General features: G+C 35.3%; 1 protein-coding gene across 20 annotated transcripts in view; it reads left to right on the forward strand.

The window, feature by feature from the left end:
• The window catches only part of Rnf111 (ring finger protein 111), a 127,141-nt gene extending 103,182 nt beyond the window's left edge, over nt 1-23,959 (forward strand). For 11 of the 20 annotated variants that reach the window (XM_020175413.2, XM_074066072.1, XM_074066073.1 and 8 more), the window contains 10 exons: nt 1,134-1,453; nt 5,371-5,629; nt 7,147-7,197; nt 10,240-10,588; nt 12,375-12,527; nt 14,096-14,222; nt 17,506-17,598; nt 18,436-18,531; nt 19,914-20,041; nt 22,772-23,959. In XM_020175413.2, coding sequence (XP_020031002.1) covers nt 1,134-1,453; nt 5,371-5,629; nt 7,147-7,197; nt 10,240-10,588; nt 12,375-12,527; nt 14,096-14,222; nt 17,506-17,598; nt 18,436-18,531; nt 19,914-20,041; nt 22,772-22,889 — 1,694 coding nt within the window. In that variant the 3' untranslated portion in view covers nt 22,890-23,959. The remainder of the gene's footprint in view (nt 1-1,133; nt 1,454-5,370; nt 5,630-7,146; nt 7,198-10,239; nt 10,589-12,374; nt 12,528-14,095; nt 14,223-17,505; nt 17,599-18,435; nt 18,532-19,913; nt 20,042-22,771) is intronic. The other 9 variants (XM_020175416.2, XM_020175417.2, XM_020175414.2 and 6 more) reach the window with 9 other exon arrangements.
• The last annotated feature ends 143 nt before the right edge of the window (nt 23,960-24,102 follow it).

Here is a 24,102-nt window from a genome sequence, read left to right on the forward strand (position 1 = left end):
TTAACGATTAGGTTCTCTGTGTCTTTGGCATCTTCACTGGTTCCACTCCTTAGTACATGCACAGATACACTTGTATTATTTTTGTGTATACTTTGTGAATGTATTTTTGGCCTAAAATACTGCCTCTAAAGTGCTTCTCACTTCTTTCAGAATGAACAAACATGCTGTTTAGAAATCTGATGATAATCTTTTGATATTTGTTTTCTTCCTAGGACTTTGTTCTCATCTCATTCTCACTGCTCTGTCTCATAGCTGCAGGTGATTTCATCTCTTACTGTAGCCTGATGATTCTCCAGTCTATGTTTATAGACCACTGTCCTTGTTTTAAACTTTCATATTCAGCTGCCTCTTGGACAACTCCCCTGAACCATTCTGCAGTCATCTGAAACTCAGGATGCTTAAAATAGCCCATTTGCCTGACCTTTCATGTGTTCCTTGAACTATGCATTTATTTATTGATTATGTGGTATGTTATCAGACATTTTTCTAGCATCGAAATTTGTATTTTTTTCATAGTAGAACAAAACATAAATTTTCATCCCAATAGAGTTTACACACTAGTAGATAATAATAGCTTATATTTGTTAGTGTTGCTCTGTGTTGTACTAGAACCCAGTGCATCTGTTTGAATATTGGTGATAAGTGTCCTAAATTTTTTCCATACATGATGATGAGCTCCTTAAGAGTCAAATATTTTAGCTATATGCATCCATGCCTCTCTTTCCCTCTTGAGGTTAACTTAAATTTAGCAAATGTTTATTGAGCCACCTACATTGTACAGGCATATTCCCAGTTGCTAGAGATAAATAACAAAGGCAGATAATATTGTAAATTGTTTTAAAGACCAAGACTTTGATTTTCATGTCTGTGTTTTACATTGCCTAGGAAAAGAGCATTATTGCCAGATTTATACATTATGATAAATTAGGAAATCTCCTGAAGAATTTAAACTTCAAGGAAAATTCCAGTGAAGATCACTGCTCAAAATTATATAATGTGTATGTTAAACATGCAGCACTATATTGTATTTACTAAAACATTTCTTAATCCTTTTGGTCATCTATACACAATACTTATTTTACATAGTGATATTTCATGATTTGATCATTCTTTGCATTTGTTTCTGTTTGAAGATGACTCAAGGAGAACTGCATCTAGTGCTGTAACAGAAACTGGCCCTCCTGCAATGCCAAGGTTACCTTCCTGCTGTCCCCAGCACTCACCGTGTGGAGGGTCATCACAGAATCACCATGCATTAGGACATCCACACACAAGTTGCTTTCAGCAGCATGGCCACCATTTTCAACATCACCACCACCACCACCATACTTCCCATCCAGCTGTTCCAGTATCTCCTTCATTTAATGAACCTACTTGCCCTGTGGAAAGACCTCCACAAGTACAAGCACCTTGTGGAGCAAATAGTACTTCTGGCACCAGCTACCATGATCAGGTATGTGGATTTTGATGAGTTAGTCTTTCCCTCTCCCTTCTTTCTTTCCTTCCTTTTTAAACTGTGGTGCCTTCTGGAAGAGAACAAAAACCCTAATGCTAAGTTTTATGAACCAAATTAAAGTCATTCTTGCATGCAAAAAATGGCCTGATTTTTAGTGGTCTTTGACCTTTTGAAAAATTAAGTCTCTAGGGTTTTCCAGTGATCTAAATTATTGCAAATAATTAAGGGGAGCAAGAATATGGAAAATCACCCATAATCTAAAAATCACTTTTCTATTCTGAAATGAGTTTTGATATTTTTACTTAAATGCAGGTGAATCTGATCTTTGGGATTGTATTCCAAACATTGTTAAAACTATAATCTTAACCTAATTTGTAAGAAAATGGAAAATTCTAATTTTTTCTTTTCTATTTCTACTTCTAAGCTCACTATATTTCATACATTAAAGAATGAACAGCTTTCTCAGATGCAAACTTCGATAAAATTTCTTAGGAACAGATGAAATTTTTAATTTTAGAGGATTAAAATGTTAAAACGTTACAATTGAGTAAATTAGTAGATATTACTAGTGGGTGCTTAAAATGTAGACTAAAATTAATGTAGTTTTGGTGATCACATGGAGTAAATGAAGGCATGTATTATTTTAGCCTTTGCTGGGTTGTGTGTGTGTAATATAATTGTGATGCAGACCTTGGTGTTAACGTGCTTTATAAGCCAAAAGATATTTCAGGGAAAAGTTGTTACTTTGACAAGTAATTTGGGAGTACAAAGTCAAAAAAGAAAATTCAGAGCAACTGCTTTTCTGAATCACCTGACCCTTCCTAAATTGGTTCCATCTTTTTAAATTTTGGTGGCTGTCTCTTCTGGTTCTTACTAATTAAAAATAATGAAGAAGGAGGAATGTTCTCCCCCCCCCCCCCCCCCCGCCAAAAAAAATGAAGTTAGCAGCCAGTATCAGGAAGAAACTTGAAAGGGTTTAGTAAAAAATATGATTAGCAAGGTTTTAGATGTTTTGGTTCTGGTAACAGTTCAAGGTATTAATTGGTGTCTGAGTCTGCTCTCCCTCTTGGAAGAAGCCATCAGGAAAAACTTAACTGAATGAAAAGCCTTTGTGAAAGTAAAACTTCCTTTTACTAGCAATTTGAATTGAAAAGAGGGTTTATAAGAATTGTGGGAAAATGATGAAGAAGTGGGTCTACTAGCTTCTGCATTCATTAAAGAGGTGCAGTAAGATCAATCAGAACTTTTTGTTGTTGAGTTAATTGGTAATACACCTATTATATATTATATAATGTTTCCTTTCAACCTGAACCAGGTAGAATATCTTTTCCAGTTCTATTCAGTGTAAAATAAATGGAGTCTGTTTACCTCATCTTTAAATAATGACTTCAAATAAAACTTGAGAAGAATCAGCAGGATCCTAGGCATTTAGTGGTGATAATGGGTATGAAAGTGAACAGAGTGAGGTTTTGAAGATAACAATTTGTGACTTTATAGACATTTGGAGACTTCTGAAATTAGCCAGATGCCCATGAGATAACTTCATTTAGTCTGTACTTGAGACCTGTTTGGGTGTAGCAAGAAGCCAAGGAATGGAGTAATCAAACCAATCTGAGGATTTGTGATTGTGCTGTTGTCTTATGATTCAGTCCAAATTGTAGATAGGCCAAGAAAGATTAGGCCTACAGTCAGAGAAGTTGCACTAGTCACTTTACTCATCAGGTTCCTTTATTACTCTCTTGTACTTGGCTTTTTTTCCTTTTTTTCCCATGCTAGAGTTTGAACTCAGGGCTTCGCACTTGCTAGGCACCAACTCCACCATTTGAATTACACCTCCAGTCCTTTTTGCTTTAGTTTATTTTTCAGATAGGGTATCTTGGCACTTTGTGCCTGGGACCAGCCTCTTAACCACATTCTCCTACCTATAGTCTCCTATATACTGAATAGAGACAGACATAAGGTGAAACTTAGTCACCTTTTTAGGATGCTGGTATTCCAGTCCATTTGCCAATTTTACTCTTAAGCAGTAGGGAAAAAATGGAAAGTATTTGAACCATAAACAAATTCACAATCTCACAATATTATCTTTAAATCTTATTTTCCTGAATTGAGGACATACATTGTATTTGTCAGCTCATTAGGAAGAGGCCATTTACTTAAGTGCAGGCACATGGTGTACCTTCACCCTCTCCTCTCTTTTAGCATCTAGAATTCCTTTTATTTCTATTGTCCCCTGATCCTGGAGCCCATCTTAAATAAAAAGAGGATGGCTAGTGATCTGAGTCTCTGATAAATCATTACTCTAGCTTTCTTGATTTCTTTTCGTCTGCTTCCAGTGTTGAACACTTCCTGCGTGTGATTCCATATGCGATGTCAAATATTTATTTCCTTTAATCACATTTTGAAAATTTCAGCTATCAGGAACCCAAAGTGGGTATGTATTGAAATTACTTAAGAATATAAAGAAGCGATTTTTCTGTAATCTGCTTTAGGGTCAAGTGAAGGTGTTTTATTTAAGATTTTTAAATTTTTAACTGATGCATAATTGTATGTATATATGGGGTGCAGATCAGTCATTTGATACATGTGTACAATGTGTAATGATCAAATTAGGATAATTAGCATTTGTATCTTGTTTACCATTTCTGCATGTTAAGAATGTCAAGGATCTTCTTTTGTAGTCATTTTGAAAGCTACCATAGATTATTGTAGGCTGTAGTTACTCTACTTGTATGTAAGACTTTTCAAATGTTTAGAGGAGGCTGAGACAGGAGGAGTATAAATTTGAGGCTAGGCTGGGCAGTGAGACTCTTGCCTCAAAAAATCCGGGGTGGGGGTGGGGGGCCCAAACAATGTATACATATGTGAGTAAATGTAAAAACGATAAAATGAAATTAAAAAAGAATAAATTAAAAAAAATTTTTAAAAAGTAAAATACTTTTGAGGAAAAAATCTTAGTCACTGATGAGTGGAGATAGGTTCTAAATTCTGGTTTACTTTCTAATTTAGTAACTGAGCCTTCCCCCAAATCATATTCCTAGTAAAAGGAATCATTGACTTAATTTTTTTTTTTTCTTGGCTGTACTGGGGTTTGAACTCATGGCCTTGCACTTGCTAGACAGGCTTTCTACCACTTGAGCCATGTCTCAGTCCATACTAAATGTTAATGTTTTGTTAAGTGAGGTAAAGCTAATTCATGATTTGGCCTAAATAATCTCATGCACTTTGTTTTTATTTTTAATAACATAGATTGTTTGTACTATAGAATTTTAGTTGAATGCTTGTGATAACAGAAAAAGTTGGGACGAACAAGTTTTTATTTAGACCTTTAATCTTTTCGGTGGTATGATGATATGCTTTCTAAGGACTCCTAAATAAAGGAGAATAATATAAGTGGGATTTTAAAGTTCCTAAGATGTAGACAGTGTAAGAGAAATAGACCTTAAAGTAATATGTCAGTTAAACATTTGTTTACCTTATATGATCTTATGCTTGATATTTTAAAAATTGGTGTTAAATTTTTGTATAAAACCACTATAGTTTTTACGATCCAGGATGTCCATTGTTTTCCTGGTGTTCAATGGGTCTTTATACTAAGAATCACCATTTTCAAATTAATTTGAAGATTTTCTTTTTCTAGGTTTTATAACATGAATTAGTGTTTTTTTTTTTTCCCCCTGTACTGGGGCTTAAATTCAGGGCCTTTACCTTGAGCCACTCCACCAGCCCTATTTTTGTGAAGGGTTTTTCAAGATAGTCTCTTGAACTATTTGCCTGGGCTGGCTTTGAACCGCAATCCTCCTGATCTCAGACTCCTGAGTAGCTAGGATTACAGGTGTGAGCCACCAGTGCCCAGCTAAACTAGTGTTTTGACAAAACTTTAGGACAATAAAATTTAGTTCCTCTTTATATAGCAGGCATTGCCAGTAGACCTGAGCAACAGTGGTATCAGAAGTCATGGAAGTGGTGGTTTTCACGGAGCATCTGCATTTGACCCCTGCTGCCCTGTGTCTTCATCCCGAGCTGCAATCTTTGGCCATCAGGCTGCTGCTGCCGCCCAGAGTCAGCCATTATCCATAGATGGCTATGGATCAAGCATGGTTGCGCAGCCCCAGCCCCAGCCCCCTCCACAGCCCTCTCTCTCATCGTGTCGGCATTATATGCCACCTCCTTGTAAGTATAAATTTAATGGACAAAACCCAGTAGCATAGAAATGAAGCATTGTGCGTTTTCTGTGTGCAGTAACCTTTCATTAACCCTAATTCATAAATTTTCAGTATTTATTTGGCTTAAGAGTGGGGTGTGTTTTTCCCATTTTAAAATGTATGAAATTGAAGTACATTGCATGGCACCATATATTCTTGTGAAAGCAAGTTTTAAGGAATTAAGATGATTTATTTTTTAGGAGTAACCGAAGATATGTGAACATTTAGTATATTTCTAGACACAGTAAAATAAATTTTGTCTAAGAATTTTCAAATTAACTGAGGTATAAAAGAGAGTTCTTGAAAGAATGCCAGTTGGAAAAAGGATCTTATATTCATTTGGTGACGGCAATTAAAATAGGACCGGGCAGGCTTTTCTAAAGAATTGGAATCCATTAGCTATCGTAAGAAATGATAAATATGCTTGGGCCTTGTAACATTTATTATTTTGTTAGATTATAAGTTTAATAAATACTTTGACAACAAATGCTGAAAATTTATGTCAAGAGTAAACCAGGAAGATGGCAAGGAAATTTATCTTATGTTCTTATTACATGCAGTAAGTAATTTCTTGAATTTCTTTTTCCACTCCAAAAATTTAAAAAATTTTTACCCTTGTGCAGACAGAGCTGGAATCAGCCTGAATTTGTATAGTGAAACTGGTGATATTTTACGTACCTTTTCTATAATGCAACTTAAAACATGAAGTATAAGTTGGAAAACAGGTTTAGAAACACTGCTAGTTTTTGCAAGCTTTGGCCAGTGGGCAAATTCTGTGCATGAACACTGATATGATATATAGGCTGTTTTATAATGTTTGTTGGTGTTCACCTTTAATTGTTCCTTTTTAGTGTGTGTGGTTTCTTGTCCTTCCCCTTTAAAAATAATATACTAAAACAAATTATAATTTTTAATTATACTTTTAAAGTGTACTAATAAAAAATTAATGATTTAGACTTAACACTTGTTTTACTTTTATTGTAAAAGTGTTTCATGTTCTTTCTTAAAAGTTTGAATTTTGCAGTGTTATAAAATGAAAAGTCAAAAGCCCATTCTTTCTAGCTCACTAATCTTACTCCTCAGAAGCAAGACTTTTAAAACTTACTGTAAAAATTTCCAGAAATTTTCTTTGTAAATACACATTATATATGTATATCTTTAAAGAAAAAAAAATGAAACCATATCACACATAGTATTCTGCCTCTCTTTTTTTTTTAATTTAATGGTGCATTGGATTTTTTTCCATAAAAATTTGAGCACATAAAAATTCAGGTCAATGGTTGCTTTTTATTCTGCTTCCTCCTCCTTACTGGTTTTTTAACATCCTCATAATATTTCATTATATCTTTAATCAATCCTCTGTTGATGAACCTTTAAATTGTTTGTAGTTGTTTGAGTCTTATCTATAGGATAACTTCCTAGGAGTGAGATTGTTGTGTCAAAGAAGTAAACTTTCAAGTAAATACTGTTAAATTTCTCTCCAAGGGGTTGCACCAGTTTTTACTCCTCATTGGGGGTCTGTGAATGAGAATGAAGGTAGGAAATTTGAATTGTATTCCCTTGTGATAACTGTGCTCTACACTTCTTTTCCTAAGTGGAGTTTACACACACACCCCTCCCCCATACTCTTTTTTAAAACGCTTGGAATTTGCTTTAATTCAGATGTGAAGCATATAGTTCTTAAACTTTTGTTTAAATTGAACTGGGGAAAACCATGGTGTAGTACAGCACTGGGTTTAGAATTAGATAGATCTGGGTCAGCTTCCCAGCTCTGATTAATTAGCCTAGTGTCTTTGGGCAAATTGTTAAATCTTTTTGTCCTCAGATTCTTCATATTGGTTAACTAGGAATAATTCCGATTAGCTATAAATTGTGAAACTTTAACCCAAGTGAACTGTTTGCATACCAGTAGCACTACTGCAATAAGAAAATGTGTCTTTGCTTTTGAAAAGTGTATGATCTTGATGAAGCATTAAAACAACTGTACTTGGCATTCTTACTAAGGTGTACTGCTAAGATAAATAAGGCTGTTTATCATTTTTTTGGGGATAAGGGGGTTGAAACTGGTCTTACTGTATAGCGTACGCTGGCCCAGAATTCATGATTCCTACCTCAGCTACCACCATGCTGGGATTAAAGGGGTGTGCCACCATGCTTGCCAAGGACTAATTATTAATCATTAAGTGCGTATACTGTAAGAATTTAGTGATAAGTTCAAACCCCAGACACACACACACACACACACAAATTAGAGTATGATGTGGAAACAGCTTCATGTTGCACTTTTAGGAAGCAATTTCAAAAGTAATTAAAATTCTATTTTATGCAAAATTGATAGGTGATCATATAGTTTTATACAAATTTTTCTAAGATGGCAAAACACACATAAATTTGAAAAGGAATGGAAATGGTTGATGGAACTTACAATATGCCACTCTTCTACATGGTTAGCTATGTTTTGTTTAGATAAACAGTGAATTAAAAGGCTGGTGGAGTGGCTCAAGCAGCCTAGAAAGTGTGAGGTCCTGAGTTCAGACCCCAGTACTGCAAAAACAAAATGAAACAAGACAATGAAACATCAGTGAATTAATGTTAACTAAAGAGTTCAATAAGTGGATACATTCTGAAAGTAAACAATAAGATTTTGTAACATTTGTGAGTAATATGTCTTGCATAATGATTGTAGTGATAGAAAATTTTGAAGTTGGAAAAAATGTGACAGTGATAAAATATGGTGACTCCTGTTTTTATGACCCTAAGTTACTAGGCTATGTTCCTTTTAAAGAGTAAAGCATTGATTTTGGTTAAACACATAGAAACCACAAATTATATTGAGTGTTGTGGAAGTTTCCTTTAGATACATGCTAAGAAACTTCCTTTGAAAATACAGTTGCCTGAGTTATGCTTTCACCGAAAGTTAGCTATCACTGCTGCTGCATGGATCAATAGTGTTAAAATTTGAAGGAAAAGAAAATCCTTCAAATTTCTGTAATAAAAGTAGAGAATAACTGTAGCTCTATGCCAGACTACCAAGAATATTGTCTAATGAAATGCAATTTGGAGAAATCAAGACGACTTTTTTTTTTTTTTTTGGCTGTGCTAGAGATTGATCTCAGGGTCTCACACTTGCTATACAAGTGCTTTACCACTTGAACCGTGTACTAAGCTCTGACTCCTTAATGCAGCACAGGAAAAATGAAATGGGGGCGAGGGGAACGGAAAGAGAGGAGCAGCAAAAAAAAGAATATTTTTGTTTCAGTTGTGCCCAGTCAAGCTTCTGTGTAGCTCTATTTAACCAGTAAATCATAAGAAAAAGTAAGATAAAGCAGGATGTTGGTGGCTCATGTCTATAATCCTAGCTAGTTGGGAGGCTGAGGTTGGGAGGATTGTGGTTTGAGGCTGACCCAGGCAAATAGTTTGGAAGATCCATCTCCAAAAGACAGTAACCAGAGCAAAATGGACTAGAGGTGTGGCTGAAGTGGAAAAGCATGGAGCCCTAAGCTCAAATCCCAGTCCCACCAAAAAAAGAAAGAAAAGAAAAAAAGTAAGATATTTTTATAAAATTATAATTGAAGCTGGGTATAGCGAGAGAGAATTGCAAGTTCAAAGCCAGTCTGGGCTATATAACAAGACCCTGTCTCAAATAACAAAAACACATAGTTTTTTGTGTGCTTGTGTGTGTGTGTGTGTGTGTGTGTGTGTCTGTGTGTGTCTGTCTGTCTGTCCCCAAGTTTTTTTTTCTTTTGCATTTCTCGGGGCTGTATCCATCAAATCAAACCTAGGGCCTTGCACATACTAGGCAAATGCTCATTCACTGAGCTGTGTCCCCAGTACAGTTTGACTACAGAAAAGCAAAAGGTTTTGTGTTGCCAAAAATGAAAGGCAACTCAGAAAAGTGTTTACACCCTCTTACGATAAAGCCTCCTCCATGTACAAGGAACACTTATATGAAAAAGGTGAATAATACAATAGGCTGAGGATAGAAGTAGATAATGCTGAGAAGACGAAATAGCAGTGGCCCACAAGCAAAAGATTATTCTCATGTTTGCATTTGTTTTAAAAATACAGGGTTCTTTATTTTGAGGGAGGTGTTGAGACAAGGTCCCACTAAGTCGCACGGGCTCACCTTGAGCTTGCTCTGTAGCCCCAGGCTTGCCTCAAATTTGGAATCACTCTGTCTCTTCTTCCCAATTGCTGGGTTTACAATGTGCACTACCACACTGTGAAAAATGTAGTGATTGTGTATTGTTGATGGAAGCCTTGATTAAGGCAGTCTTTGGAAAGGGCGTTTTGTATCTGAATTTAAGTTGTTCTTTCAAACTCATACTTGCTCATAGGAATTTATGCTACAAAAATGGTCTGTGAGCACATATATGTGTATACATACATGAATATGAAAGAGAATAAGCACAGAGGAGTGATATACACAGATGTTTACCACAGCATTTGGATTACTTCCAGTTTTTATCAGTGGGGATTTCTTCAAAAAGTTTTGGTGCATTCTTGTAACAGAGTGTTGTAATGCTGTGAATGAAGTAAAACTATTATGCATATTAATGTGAAACATTTTTCTTGCAGATGCTTCTTTGACAAGACCACTTCACCATCAAGCTTCTGCTTGCCCTCACTCTCATGGAAACCCTCCTCCTCAGACTCAGCCTGCACCTCAAGTGGATTATGTTATTCCTCATCCTGTACATGCTTTCCATTCTCAAATATCTTCTCATGCGACATCTCATCCTGTGGCTCCCCCACCCCCGACTCACTTACCTAGTACAGCTGCACCAATCCCTCAGCATCTTCCTCCCACACACCAGCCGATTTCACACCATATTCCAGCCGCTGCGCCTCCAGCACAGAGACTGCACCCTCATGAAGTGATGCAGAGGATGGAAGTTCAAAGGAGGAGGTTGATGCAACATCCAACGTATGTTTCCTGTTTTTTAAAAGAAAACCATGCCTGCTTTTCCTTTCACTTCCATTGATCTTTAAAACTAAGGAAACCTCTCCACCCCCGCCACTGGTACTAGGGATTTGAACTCAGGGCCTCTTGCTTGTTAGGCAGGTGCTGTAGCATTTGAGCCACACCCTTTGCCCTTAAGACCATGAAGTCTTTAGAAGCAATGTAACTATGCTAAATCCTTGGTTCACTAAGAAATTCTTTCTTTGTTTTGTGGTGCTGAGGATCGAATTGAAGACCTTGTGACCGCTGAGCTAAATTAGCAACGTGGAATCAACTTTTTTTTTTTTTTCTGGTGGTACTGGGGTTTGAACTCACGTCCTCGCATTTACCAGGCAAGCATCTACCACTTGAGGCACTCCTCCAGTCCCCAGAATTAATTCTTTATCATAATCTTGAATTACAGTTGTTGGCAAAATAAGTTTAAGCATTTTAGGTGTATGACTTAATGGTCATAATTGGTTTAAGCAAACTAATTTCTTTTAAGTCTGTTTTTGCAATATGCCATAATAAATATTGATGTTAAAGTTGATCCTGAAGAACATGATCTAAAGATACTGAAGATTTAATTTGATTTATCTCACTAAACAGAAGAATACTAATAAAATTTTCAAAAAATGACATTTATGCATTTAAATATTAAAATATTCCCCCAAATTTATGAAAGACCTTTTAAGTGAACTTTTTCTTTTCAGAATTTAGGATCTGATTTTCTAATTCAGGGCAGCAAATTCTTGTTGGTCTGATTCTGGCTGCCTGTTTTCATAAATAGTTTTATTGAAAAACAGCTATACTGTTCCTTCATTTATTGTCTGTGGCTGTTTTCATATGACAAAGGCTTACTGAGTAATTGCATCAGAGACCATAGAAATGAAAAAAAATTACCTTTTAACCCATAATTTACATAAAATGTTTACAAAATTCTTAATCTAATTTATGGACTAGCATTTGTCTTAGTTCTATCTTTAGTTAAATAATTTAATGTTTTATCCAGAAGCTGTTGCTGCCATTCTAATATAACCCTTTAAGTAGAAAGTTGCCAACTTAACAGTCTTATCCTTCAGTAGCTACAAAGTAAAATTTGTGCATGTGTCAGAAACTTACAGAAAAGACTTAGAGTATAAACATGAATTCCTGAGACTGAACTTTTCTTTAGTGTCCTTTGTTTAGGATTTATGATCATTCACATTTGCACATTTGACTGTCATCAGGAAAAGAAGAAACAAACTGAGTTACACAATTCAATGTTTTTATAATAGAGGGGTAAAATAAATGTTTCCACTTTTCCTGCTTTATATGTTTACATAAAATAACTTCCTTTTTCTATGACATTTGCTGGGGTACTTAGTTTTTTTTTAAACTTTATTTCCATTCAATTCCTGTTATTCTGCTATAAAGGTTTACAAGATAACGTTAAAATTGTCTTTTTCTTGAGATGATATTTGAATTCGAGGTGCTGGACAAAATGAACAGTTAAAATTTGTGAAGGAGGTTATGGTTTCTTGTTCTACTATTTGTTTATTACTAAATTTATGATAAACATAATTTATTTCATATATAAGAATGTCTTAAATCGTAAATAATTAGTAAATATAAATTATTAATAAATGATACTGATTCAATGATTTTCTATTAATGCATTTATAATTTACTGCTAAAAATTAATTTTACAACTAGTCTGTAGATGTTCATAATATAAATGCTAGAATTTTTTTCTACATTAAGAAATAACCAATTATTCAATTATTTCCAGTGGTCTTTTTGTGTTCTGTGTTTCCAGGCGGGCACATGAGCGCCCCCCACCCCATCCACATAGGATGCACCCAAACTATGGTCATGGGCATCATATTCATGTGCCTCAGACTATGTCCTCACATCCTCGTCAGGCTCCAGAAAGGTCTGCCTGGTCAGTATCTTGTTTATTTCACAGTCTTGCTCAGCAGCTTCTGGTGAAAGTATGGGAAGAAATGCTTTGCAGTGGAATGCCCTAAAGAAATTTCGGTAGTTCAGAAAAGCAGAACCCCCAGCTTAACTATGAGGCACTGCCTTTGGGCAGGCAGAGACCTGGATAGAAAAGGAGTTTGAATTCTGGGTTAGAGAATCACCTCCAGCAGAAATAGAACTTTTTAAAAAAATTTTCATTTTTGGTTGACAAATAATTGTTAGTAATTGTGTGTATTGGATACAGTATGTTTTGATACATTAATACACTATGGGATGATCAACTCAAGTTAGAGTATATATGACCTCAAATATTATGGTAGCAAAATTTAAAATTCTCTTTTAACAGTTTTAAAATATATAATCTATTATTAGCTTTCTACCATGCTGTGCACAGTAGAACACTAGAACTTAGGCCTCCTTAACTGAAAATTTGTACCCACTGACCAGAGGTCTTTCTTTTCCCTTTCTAACTCTCCCTCTCTACCCACACCTGATAACCAGCATTCTTTTCTGTACTTCCTTGAGTTTGACTTTTTAAATTTTATTTTACATTATTTCTTTAAAAAATTATTAGCATAAATTAATTGTAAAAGGGATTTATTTTGAAATTTATATATGTTCACATAATGAACTTTGGTCAAGTTCACCCAGTCTGTATTACTTTTTCTTAATGCCTGAGTTTGACTTTTTTTTAGAGTCCACATATAAATGAGAGGAATAGAGTTGAATTTTTTTTCCTGTAATTTTCATTAGTGTTTACCACTGAAGTTAACTCCCTAATCTGATCCTATTTTCCCCAAATTCTTTATCTTACCCACCCCCACCTTTGTACTTAGATTTGCTCCCCCACCTCCAACTTCTGCCATTAATGAAAGCAATCCACCCTTCATTCTCCTAGGCTTCTGGTCTTTCCTAAAGAGGTGGAAATAGATCTGCATGCAATTTGTATTTGTTTTTTGTTTGTTTGTTTGTTTTTGGCAGCACTGGGTTTGAACTTGGAGTTTGTGTTTACTAGGCAGGTGCCCTACCACTTGAGCCCTACTTCCAGACTCCCTAAATTTTCTGTCTGTGTCCATTGTATGTAGGCAGTCATTGAGATCTTGATAGACAGTGACTTTTGAGGCAGAAGGTAAAATTAAAGATTTAGCATATACAATGATTTTACCCTTCCTAATATTTTGTTTAACCTTGTTTTATAAGGTATAGAAGAGTTTGCTATTGTAATTATCCTTGATGCCAACAACACAGAGATGATATCTAATAAACAAAAGCCTTCTTCCTTTGTAATGTGAAACCAAGTACAAATCTTTCTTCCTTATGGTCATAAAGTTTTGAGTTTTTTGAGCTTTCATTTGTGAAATAAATTTGAAATTTTTAGTTAAGTTTTGGGGGCTAAATTACCTTTTTCTCAACTTGGTAAATTAAGAAACTTGGTATCTTTGAAAATACAGACATTCCCTTATTTCTGTTGACAATAAAGAGACTTAAGGAGGATGCGAAGTTAAACTGTTCTCATCCATCCTTTCTCAGGGAACTGGGAATTGAAGCTGGAGTGACCGCAGCTACTTATACCCCTGGTGCATTGCATCCTCACTTGGCCCACTACCATGCACCTCCTCGACTTCATCACTTACAATTAGGAGCTCTTCCTTTAATGGTAAAATGAAAATGTTTCAATATTCTGACATGTTCTTGTAAAAGTTATCTTCCTTTTCTAAATTAAATGTTTTGTTAAAATACTTTGATATTTTAGTTGTTAAGGATGTTTTCATAGGATTTGAGACATTTCTCTTAATTAGATGGAAATTTGCTCCATAAAAAAGGATTAGATAATATTAAAATCCATCTTTATAATATGCATTGTAATATGTACTCTTAATGTACAAAATGACAAAAAAAAGTGGGGCTTTTTTGTATGCTAAGATAATAGTGATCTTCTGTCACTAGAACTTGTGCTTTAGTTAACTTGCCATAAGTAGAATGGATCTGTTGTGATAAATTTATAATCTACAGAAGAACAATACTGATTCTCTACTTCTGATTGGAACAAGTTCACATTTTGTTAATACAAAGTTGAGTTCTATGAAACAAGTTTAACAAACATTTATTGAGTTTGCTATTATAAATATGGGACAGAAAAGAGAGCAGTTTCTTCCTCACTGTAGAGGTTCAGAGAAGCTCATAGTATATGTGACTCCTAAGCATCTTTGACTGTGGAATGATGTTCCTGCAGAGGGTGCAATATATAATGAAGTATCATATAGCATAAGGACTAAGAACTTCCACTAGATCTCAGTGGAATGAGGGTCATCTGTAGGCTGAAGGGTAGCTCAGAGGCAAAGAGCTTGACCATGTGTGAGGCTTTCTGGGTTCTGTCTTCAGCACCATTAGGGATTGGAGGTAGGAGAAATGAAGTAAAGATACTTTACCAAGAATCTGGAACTCAGGAATGTTGAAGGGGAAATATCCTAATTGCATCATTGCTTTTAGAGTGAATTAATCAGAGTACAGTTAGAAAGACTACATTTCCTCATTTATATGAAAAATAGATTCCAGGTTAGGGAGAAGAAACTCATTTAGACATAACAGAAGAGGTAAGTGTTGATAAATTCCTGAACAAAAGCAGTGTCAGATGACATAAAAATAATGGGACACATTTGAGTAATACTTAGGATGACTCCCAGATTTCTGGTTCGGGTTAGTAGAGATACAATAATGCCATTCACTATATTGGAGAATATTGGATGATTTGGAGAAAGAGTTAGGTGAAATAAGTTTTAGGCATACCATATTTGAGGTGACTTTGTGTCAAGTTTGTCCAGAAAAATGTTATGTTTATGGTCTGGACCTCCAAAGTATCTAGGGAAAGGAATAATGAATCTAAGGAAGAGAATTAAATGACAAGAATGTGAATAGACAATGACAATACAGTATTAAAATGACTATTATATTCAAATAAATGATTCTGAGAACATTCTCAAAAAGTTGAGAAATAAAGTTATAATAATGTCAAAAATTGATATGGCCAGTAGTTTCTCATCACCAAAAAACCCAGAGTTTGAAAAGTGTTGAATGCATCTGACTTTGCTGTGATTTTGGGGTGTTTTTTGTCAGAATGATTTGAGTAGTGATGGAGAGATCACAGCTTTCTAGATAAGTGCTCTATCACTGAGTCACAACTGTAGCCGGCAGTGAATATGGACAGTGAGTATGGCTGTGAAAGGAAAGTGAGAAATGGGATTGGTAATAATTCCAAGATGAAGGAGAGAATTTGGGTTTGAAAGAAATGTAGGTTATTTTTAGTTATAAGACAGAAAACTGTTACAGGAATTGTTCCTTCAAAGAGAGAGGTGAGTAATGGTCAATGAAGCACAGATCCAGGCTAGAGAAAACAAGACAGGAACGGGTAAAGTTTGAATACTAAAATGAGGAGGCTCGTACACAAAAACTACAGGAAGGAGACTGAGAATTTCTGGTTAAGTGAAGACTGAGAAATTTGGGAAGCAGGAGTTCCTGTCTGATTTTTCTTGGAGATGTGTAGAAGTTGAATTATCTGATCTTGGTTATAAGGACAGTTGGGGTAATTTAAATAATATACCATTTGAAGGTTAGAAGCTATTGCTTAATTAGCTCAAATTCTTTGCCACGTATGAATTGTCTGTTAAAGCTGTAAGTCTGCTAGAGTACGTTTGATTAAATGGAGGCAGATTAGAAAGTAATACTAGAAATTTATAAAGGCAGAAGAATGGCGCTCTTATCCCGTAACCTCCCTTTCCTAATAAAGTTGAACTTGAACAATAGCTATGTTATATATAGTTGCTACACACACTGAGTTCCCAAAAACAGAACCTGACCAAAACTTACCTAATACATGTTTTCTCCACAAGGCACATCACAGCCTTCTTGGCTTAGGAACACTAGATAAGCACTTAAGAACTAGGCTTGGAAACCATTTTAAACAATGAAAAAAGCACCCAAAAATGTGAAAAACATAACACTAAACAGACTGCAAAAAAATGGAAAAAAAATCTTGCTTACAGTGAGCTAATTCAAGAAGACAGACCCTTGCTTTAACCTTGGTTGGGAACATGCATGTTGGCCATTCTGTCAAGTCTACAAATGACTGTGAAAACAAGTATTGATTTTGTGTTGCAAATAAATTTTAGTCCGTTGGCCAATTCACAGCAATCTGCAAATAATGAGCAATTGTACCTTAAAAAAAATTGGAAAACACTATTAAAACTCTTACTTACACAATCAAGCGCCCCCTCCTCCCCTCCAAAATGTAGGATTCATTCTGTTGTTAGGAAACTAGAGGAAGGAGTATAAAACTTAACCTTGATTAAGGGCTGGAGGTATGGTTCATGTGGTAGGGCACCTGCCTAGCAAGTACAAGGCCCGGAGTTCAAACCCCAGTGCTGCCAACAACCAAACCAAATGAAACAACAATTTACCTTGAAGTTAAATTTTTGTTGGAAAATTCTGTGCATTTTTATTTTATACTGTTTAACATAGGTCTTTGAAGTTGACAAGATTTTATGAAAATTTTACATAGGTCTTGTGACAAGAGTCTCGCTGTGTTGCCCAGGCTAGTATTGAACTGCTGGGCTCAAGCTGTTTCCTCCTGTCTCAACCTTCTGAGTAGCTCCCATCCAGCTATACACAGAATTCTTTGTGCAAGACACATCAAGTAGAAGAAACTTTGTTATCTCCTGAAACAGCAGTTTTTTTCTTATAATTCTTCTGACTATATTTTAAAAGTTATAAGAGATTATATTTTAAGAGGAACATAACCCAGTTATAGAATGCTTAGTTGGAATTATTGAAGTTGAATTTTAAGAATTGAGTGGAGAGCATTGAGTATCTTGAATTATTCAATATTGACAGTAAAATACAAGACTTTTTTAGTTGACTTAGCCTATCTCTTGTATTAAAAATAGGTTCCTGACATGGCAGGCTATCCTCACATACGTTACATTTCGTCAGGATTGGATGGGACATCATTCAGAGGTCCTTTCAGGGGCAATTTTGAGGTATGTAATAAGATACATGAAGATATTTGCCATGGTATTTTTAGTGCAGAGACAGTATATAGAATATGTACACTATTGCCATTCACAGTTAAACAAGACTGTGGCAGTACTTGAGAATCAGAAAGCTGTAAATTGTCTGATTTTCTGATACTGCTTCTGGGGGTTACAGAAAGATTTATAAGCAATATTAATCTTAGGGTGAAAAGTTAACTATTTAAAAAAGAATCAGTGAAAATACTGATATAAAGGAATGTAAAAGTTTAATAAATCAATACAAATATCAGATAAAGAACTATGCCATTAAATATCTGCATGAGGGAACGTTAATGCTGTTGACTGAACTTGAATTTTAAAGAAGCATTTCTGAGAAAAAGAAACCTAAGAAATTGACTCTGTAGCTAAAATTTCCTCATTTGAATTTCAAGAGAACAGATCATTTGAATATTATTTAAAGTTTTACTATGTTCATGTCAGTTTGGAAGTTGAAGATGGTGTGACTTAGAACTGTTGTTTTATTTGTTACCCTAATTCAATAGAAGGGTTTCATCTTCTATGTGTATATCTACATATAGGTATAGTACCATGCTATAATATTGTTGTCCTAATTTATAAGGATACTTTTGTAATATCACTTCTGTTGGCTGAGAAGAAAGTTGTAGGCAACCATTTTGTCTTACCATAGATAAACAACCATTTACCTTGTATGTAAATAAGCTTTTTTTGTGAGTATTGTATTTATATTATAGGTTTATATATATGGAAGTTCATATTTGCAGTATTGACAGTATTGTTTAGTGAATTATCTGGCTTTTAATACTAATTATTCTTCACTTTCAGGAACTGATTCATTTGGAAGAAAGGTTAGGAAATGTCAATCGTGGAGCGTCCCAGGGCACAATTGAAAGATGTACATATCCACATAAGTACAAAAAGGTAAGAATCTATGAAACTTCTAGATTGTAATTGAAATAAATAGAATTTGATATTATAGACCTTCTTTGGAGTCTAACAACTATATTATTTATTATAAAAGTAATACAAATATGGTGAAAAAAACTGGAATTATGAAAATACATACTCTGAAATTCCTTAGCCTATAAATCCTTGTCTTCCTTTTCAGAAGTGAAATCATAGTTTAATAGTTCTTAGGTATTCTTTCAGATGTTTTTGTGCATTTTGTAATATGTATAACTTTTCTTCCACTTTTTAAAAGAATAGTTTTATATATTATCTTTTTATTCTATAATATCCCATATTCTTTTATTTATTTATTTTTATATTATTATTGTGGTTTTAGAGACAGCGTCTTGCTATGTAGCCTTGGCTGGCCTCCAGCTCAGTTTCGTGAGTGTTCTGACCACAGGCATACATCACTACACTTGGCTCCTTTTTTGTGTGTGTGTGACTGGGGGTCCCACAAAACTCAGGGCTTTGCACTTGCAAAGCAGTGCTCAGCCACTTGAGCCTCACCTTCAGCCCATTTTGCTCTGGTCATTTTGGAGATTGGGGGTGGGGGGGCGGTCTTGTGAACTCTTTGCCCAGGCTGGCCTTGAACCGAGATCCTCCTGATCTCAGCCTTCCAAATAGCTGGGGTTACAGGTGTGAGCCACCGGCGCCCAGCATCCATATTCTTTTTAATAGCTTATATAGAATTCCATTATGTGGCAGTTACCATAATTTTGTTGGTTTGTTTTTTTTTTTAACTAGCCACTGATTTTGATGGATTTTTAGTTTATATTTCTTATATGCTACTCTCCATTCTTTGTATAGTACTATATGTAGGAATTATGGAATAGATCTGTTAAGTTCCTGTAAGGAACAAAGAATGCTTTATATTATGCAGAGAATAATGATAAAGTGATATGTTCTTTGTATTTTTCATGTTTGCTAAGAGTGTTAATGAGGCATTGCCACCAAATCAAGTCCTTTCAGTCCTTAGCTAGCTAAGCTAAATATTATGACTAACATTAATTTATACAGGTGGTGTTTGAAATACTCATTAGTAAAATAAAATTTCTTTAGCTGTGTTGATAATGAGACTGAGATAGAATTTATACAGTGCATCACCCTCATTATAGATTAAAAGTGAAAGCTTTCTAACAAATTTCTGCTGATTGCTTTTTATTCTGATTATTGTAGGGTCTTAAAAGAATACTTAATTGATAGTCACATAGTTTGTCCATTAATACATGACAGTCTTATCTGAGAAATAAATTGTGTATGAATATGTGGTTTTGTTTTGTTTTGATTTGTTGTTTTTTTAAATGAATGCAGACTTTACTCAGTTGTTCAATAATGTCATCTCTGCTAATAAGGTAACAACTGATTGGTTCTCACAGAGGAAACTGCACTGCAAACAAGATGGGGAAGAAGGGACTGAGGAAGACACAGAGGAAAAATGTACTATCTGTTTATCTATTTTAGAGGAAGGTGAAGATGTGAGGTAACTAGATATTAATTATCTAAAATCCATCCTTAAAACTTAGAAGGCTTTTATTTGATAGTCAACTAGAACTAAATAAACATTACTCCTGCCATACCCTGTTGCCTGTCTCTGACTGGCTTCTTATAGTGAGTGAAAGAATAAAATGATTGAAGTCTGTACTACCAACAAAGAGGTTGGGGTAAAAAATACACTACATGTTTTAGGACTGCACCATAGCTTAGCCAGGGATATTTTGCAGTCAAAATTGTTTTCTAGCTGGGGACAGTGACTCATGTCTATAATCCCAACTACTTGGAAGGTGGAGATCAAGAGGATTACAGTTTGAGGCCAGTCTAGGCAATAAGTTAGCGAGACCCCTTCTCTCCCCACACCCCCCGTCTCAACCAACAATGTGAGCATGGTGTAGCATTCCTGTCATCCCAGTTACATGGGAGGCTTAAGTGGGAGGACCAAAGTCTAGGCAGTAGTGGTTGTGCTAGACAGATGCTCTGCCACTTGAGGTACTTCACTAGCCCTATAGCACCTTTGATCAGTTGACTTTGTCCTAAAATTTCCTCTCAACTCATAGGACTGTATCCTTCTTGAACTTTGTGATTTAGAAAATGTTATCATGCTAACCCAGTATTATTTGATAGCATTTTATTTATATAATCTCTTCTCATTTTATTTTTTTGGCAGTACTAGGGGATTGACATCTGGGCCTTGCACTTGCTAAGCAGGTGCTCTATCACTTGAGCCATTCTGCCAGCCAGCCGTCTTAATATAATTTCTTAACTACAGTAAGCCCACCCTTATTCATGGGTTATTACGTGCAGTTTTGAACAAGCATGGTCAAAATAAATAAAAATAAAAACAAACTTCATAAACAAAACCTTTTAAATTCCTGCATACACTGTGCAGCTCGGTGGATGTACTGAATATTTCTTTGCCCTTAATTTGTGAAAGTCTGCCTCCCAGAAAGCAAATGGTGCCCGTAAAGCAAGGTAAAAGTGAATGTGCTTTAATTTAAGTGATTGAACTGAAATTTTTAGGTTTGTTAGTAGCAGTTGGTCAGTATTATGGGAAAAAGTGAATCAAGCATTGGTATACAGTCCTAAACTCTTATGCATCCTGAGCATTTGTGGTTTTTCATCAGTGGCGATCTCTTTAGGACTATATACCCTAGGGTACCAAGGTCTACTGTAATTGTTTTGTTATTGTTTTGCTTATATTTTTTAATGTAACATAATGCCACATGAAACAGGTTCTATAACACATTGCAGAACCATTTGGTGATATTGTTGCCCTGATTCTTCTCTCTTTTCTTTTGAGGGGATGGTGGTACTGGGGGTTTGAACTTCATGCTTGTGAGGCTAGCAGTATACCACCGAGCCATGCCTCCAATTTTGTTGACCTAATTGTTGAAAAAGAAAAAAAAGCAAAAACCAAAAAACCTAGTGTCTACCACACACATAGTAAGATTTTTTGGTGGCTTTTTTTTGGGGGTGGGGTGGTAGTACTGGGGTGTGAATTCAGGGCCTCACACTTATGGGCAGGCATTCTACCATTTTAGCCACTCTGCCAGCCCTCTTTTGTGTTTAGTATATTCAAGATACAGGGTCTGTGTGAACTATTTGTCCAGGCTGGTCTAGAACCTCAGTCCTCCTGGTCTGTGCCTCCCGAGTAGCTAGGAGTACAGGTGTGAGCCACTGGCTCTAGGCTAGGATTTTTGAACACTGTATTTTCTATGAAGGTCTATAATTTTGGAAAGTAATCTCCTTTACAGTAATAAACAATACTGTTCAAGGAATAATTGGGATACTTCCTTTTAGCTATTATTATTATTTTACAAAATATTAGGAAATCTGAAGGCATGTAGCAATTTTTAACTGTAGATAGAAATGGACACTTGAGTCAGTAACTTTTATCCTATTGCACTTAGGTTTAATATTGCCCTGTGTTATCTGGAAAATTTATTTCTCAATTTCTAATTGATAACTTGGTATGATGTTCTAAAGTGACCATTTCCTTTTAGCCTACCTCTGAAATAGTGTCACAATATTAAGCAGATGAAAGTTACCTCATGAAAACAATGTTATTGACCTCCAATCATGGATTTAAGTATAACGTGTAAAGATTTTCTAGGTAAAAAATAATATTGCCCATTAGGACAATCGTTAATTAGGACAACATAACCACTACTTATTTACAACATAAGTTCTAGTATTTTTGAGAGTCATTTAAATGAGATAATTTTAAAAGGTCTTCACAAATACAGTAATGACTTGTTGCTTAAACACTATGTTTGCAATCAGGCATGGTAGTACGTTCCTCTGTAATCCCAGCTATGAGTGAGCCCTGGGTTCCCACCCAGGAGCCCCAGGATCATGGTCTGAGGTCAACAAGGGCAAAAGCACAAGATCATCCGAAAAACAATGAAAGCAAAAAGGGCTGCAGGTGCGGCTCAAGTGTTGAGTGTAAGGCCTTGGTTTAAACCACAGTACTGCCAAAGAGAAAGAAAAGTTTGCAATATACAGGAACATGCTGCCATTTGTTTGTATAATTTTTGAGATTTTATAACTTATTTCTGTAGCTGTGACAATTATTGTGGTTATTCACACATTATATTGCCCAGAATGCTAATTTAATGTTTAACTTCAAAACACTACAGAGTTACTTTTACAATAAATGTCGCATGTAATTGCCATAAAATTAATTTTCACTTTTTGTTTTCTTTGCCAATAATAGGCGCCTTCCATGTATGCATCTTTTCCACCAAGTGTGTGTTGACCAATGGTTGATTACCAATAAGAAGTGCCCCATATGCAGAGTGGACATTGAGGCCCAGCTGCCAAGTGAAAGTTGACACCATGTTTCAGAACTCTTGCCCTCCCTCTTGTTCCCATCCTTCCTGGTACTGCAGTCAACCAAAGATGGCATGACTTACCTGCGCAGATTTGGAAGCCTTGAACTTAGAGTGCTGGCTCTGCTGTATGGTACAACTAGTGCTAGACCTGCAACTCATGTATACAGTTGATTTTCATGTATTTATAAAAGCTTTTTTTTCTCCTAGATTGGACATTTTTTCTGTATCATTTGACTGTATTTTGCATGGTTCCTTGTATTGCATTTCTTTGCACATATTATGGGCTTGTGACCCTAAACTTGCAGGCAAGATTAGCTGCTTTAGTAAGTAGAATTTTGTGGGTTTTTTTATTTTTTACATAGTACCAAGCCTTGAAAATTATGAATTTTTTTTATCCATTACTAACCTTTAATTTAATCAATCATGTACTTTAGTTTAATGTATAAAGATTGTCTAGAAAATGATAATATTGTGTATTAAGACATTCCTTAATTAGGACAAAATGGCTGCTGTATATTTACAATATGGAGTTCTGAGTTAAATACCATCCTCAGTACTGGGAACAGTATGCAACCCATACTCAAATCAGATGCAGGTGGTATTCACATCACCAGAGTGATCAACAGAAATTTCTTGGTGTATCCTTTTCTTTCCAGCACAGTACAGATAGAGCTGAATATTGATATTATACATTTAAGACTGCTGTTCTGATTGTATTTATCTTTTCTACATCATTTAGAACTTTTATTTCCCTGATTCAGTTTTTGCTGCTGTGAAACAGCTTTGATGAACACTAAATACTAATTTCAGTTAGCTGGATTGTACATACGTGCAGATTTAACAAAATTTTAGGGAAATTGAAAAAGACATGTAGAATTTTGTTCAGTCTTCTGCTAAGCACGAATAGCTAAGATATCTGCTTATATTAATTTTGTGAACACATTTAATCAAGACTTAGAATTTCAGTCATTGGCAGGTATCTATGCATTGGTAGAACTTCTAAAGGTCCCAGGATTACTTTTAAGGGATTTTTATTAGTTTAAAGATAAATAAAGTCAGCTGAATCTACATGTCTCTTGTTTTATTTCTCTTTAAACTTGAAAACAATAAATCTGCAGATACTGTGAGGCACAAATTATACTGTCAACCTACTGTTGCTATGATTATAGACTCCCACTTCATACATTACCAAGAGTCGATCACTGATTTAAAA

Source organism: Castor canadensis, chromosome 2, assembly GCF_047511655.1.
Source record: "Castor canadensis chromosome 2, mCasCan1.hap1v2, whole genome shotgun sequence".
Lineage (NCBI taxonomy): Eukaryota > Metazoa > Chordata > Mammalia > Rodentia > Castoridae > Castor > Castor canadensis.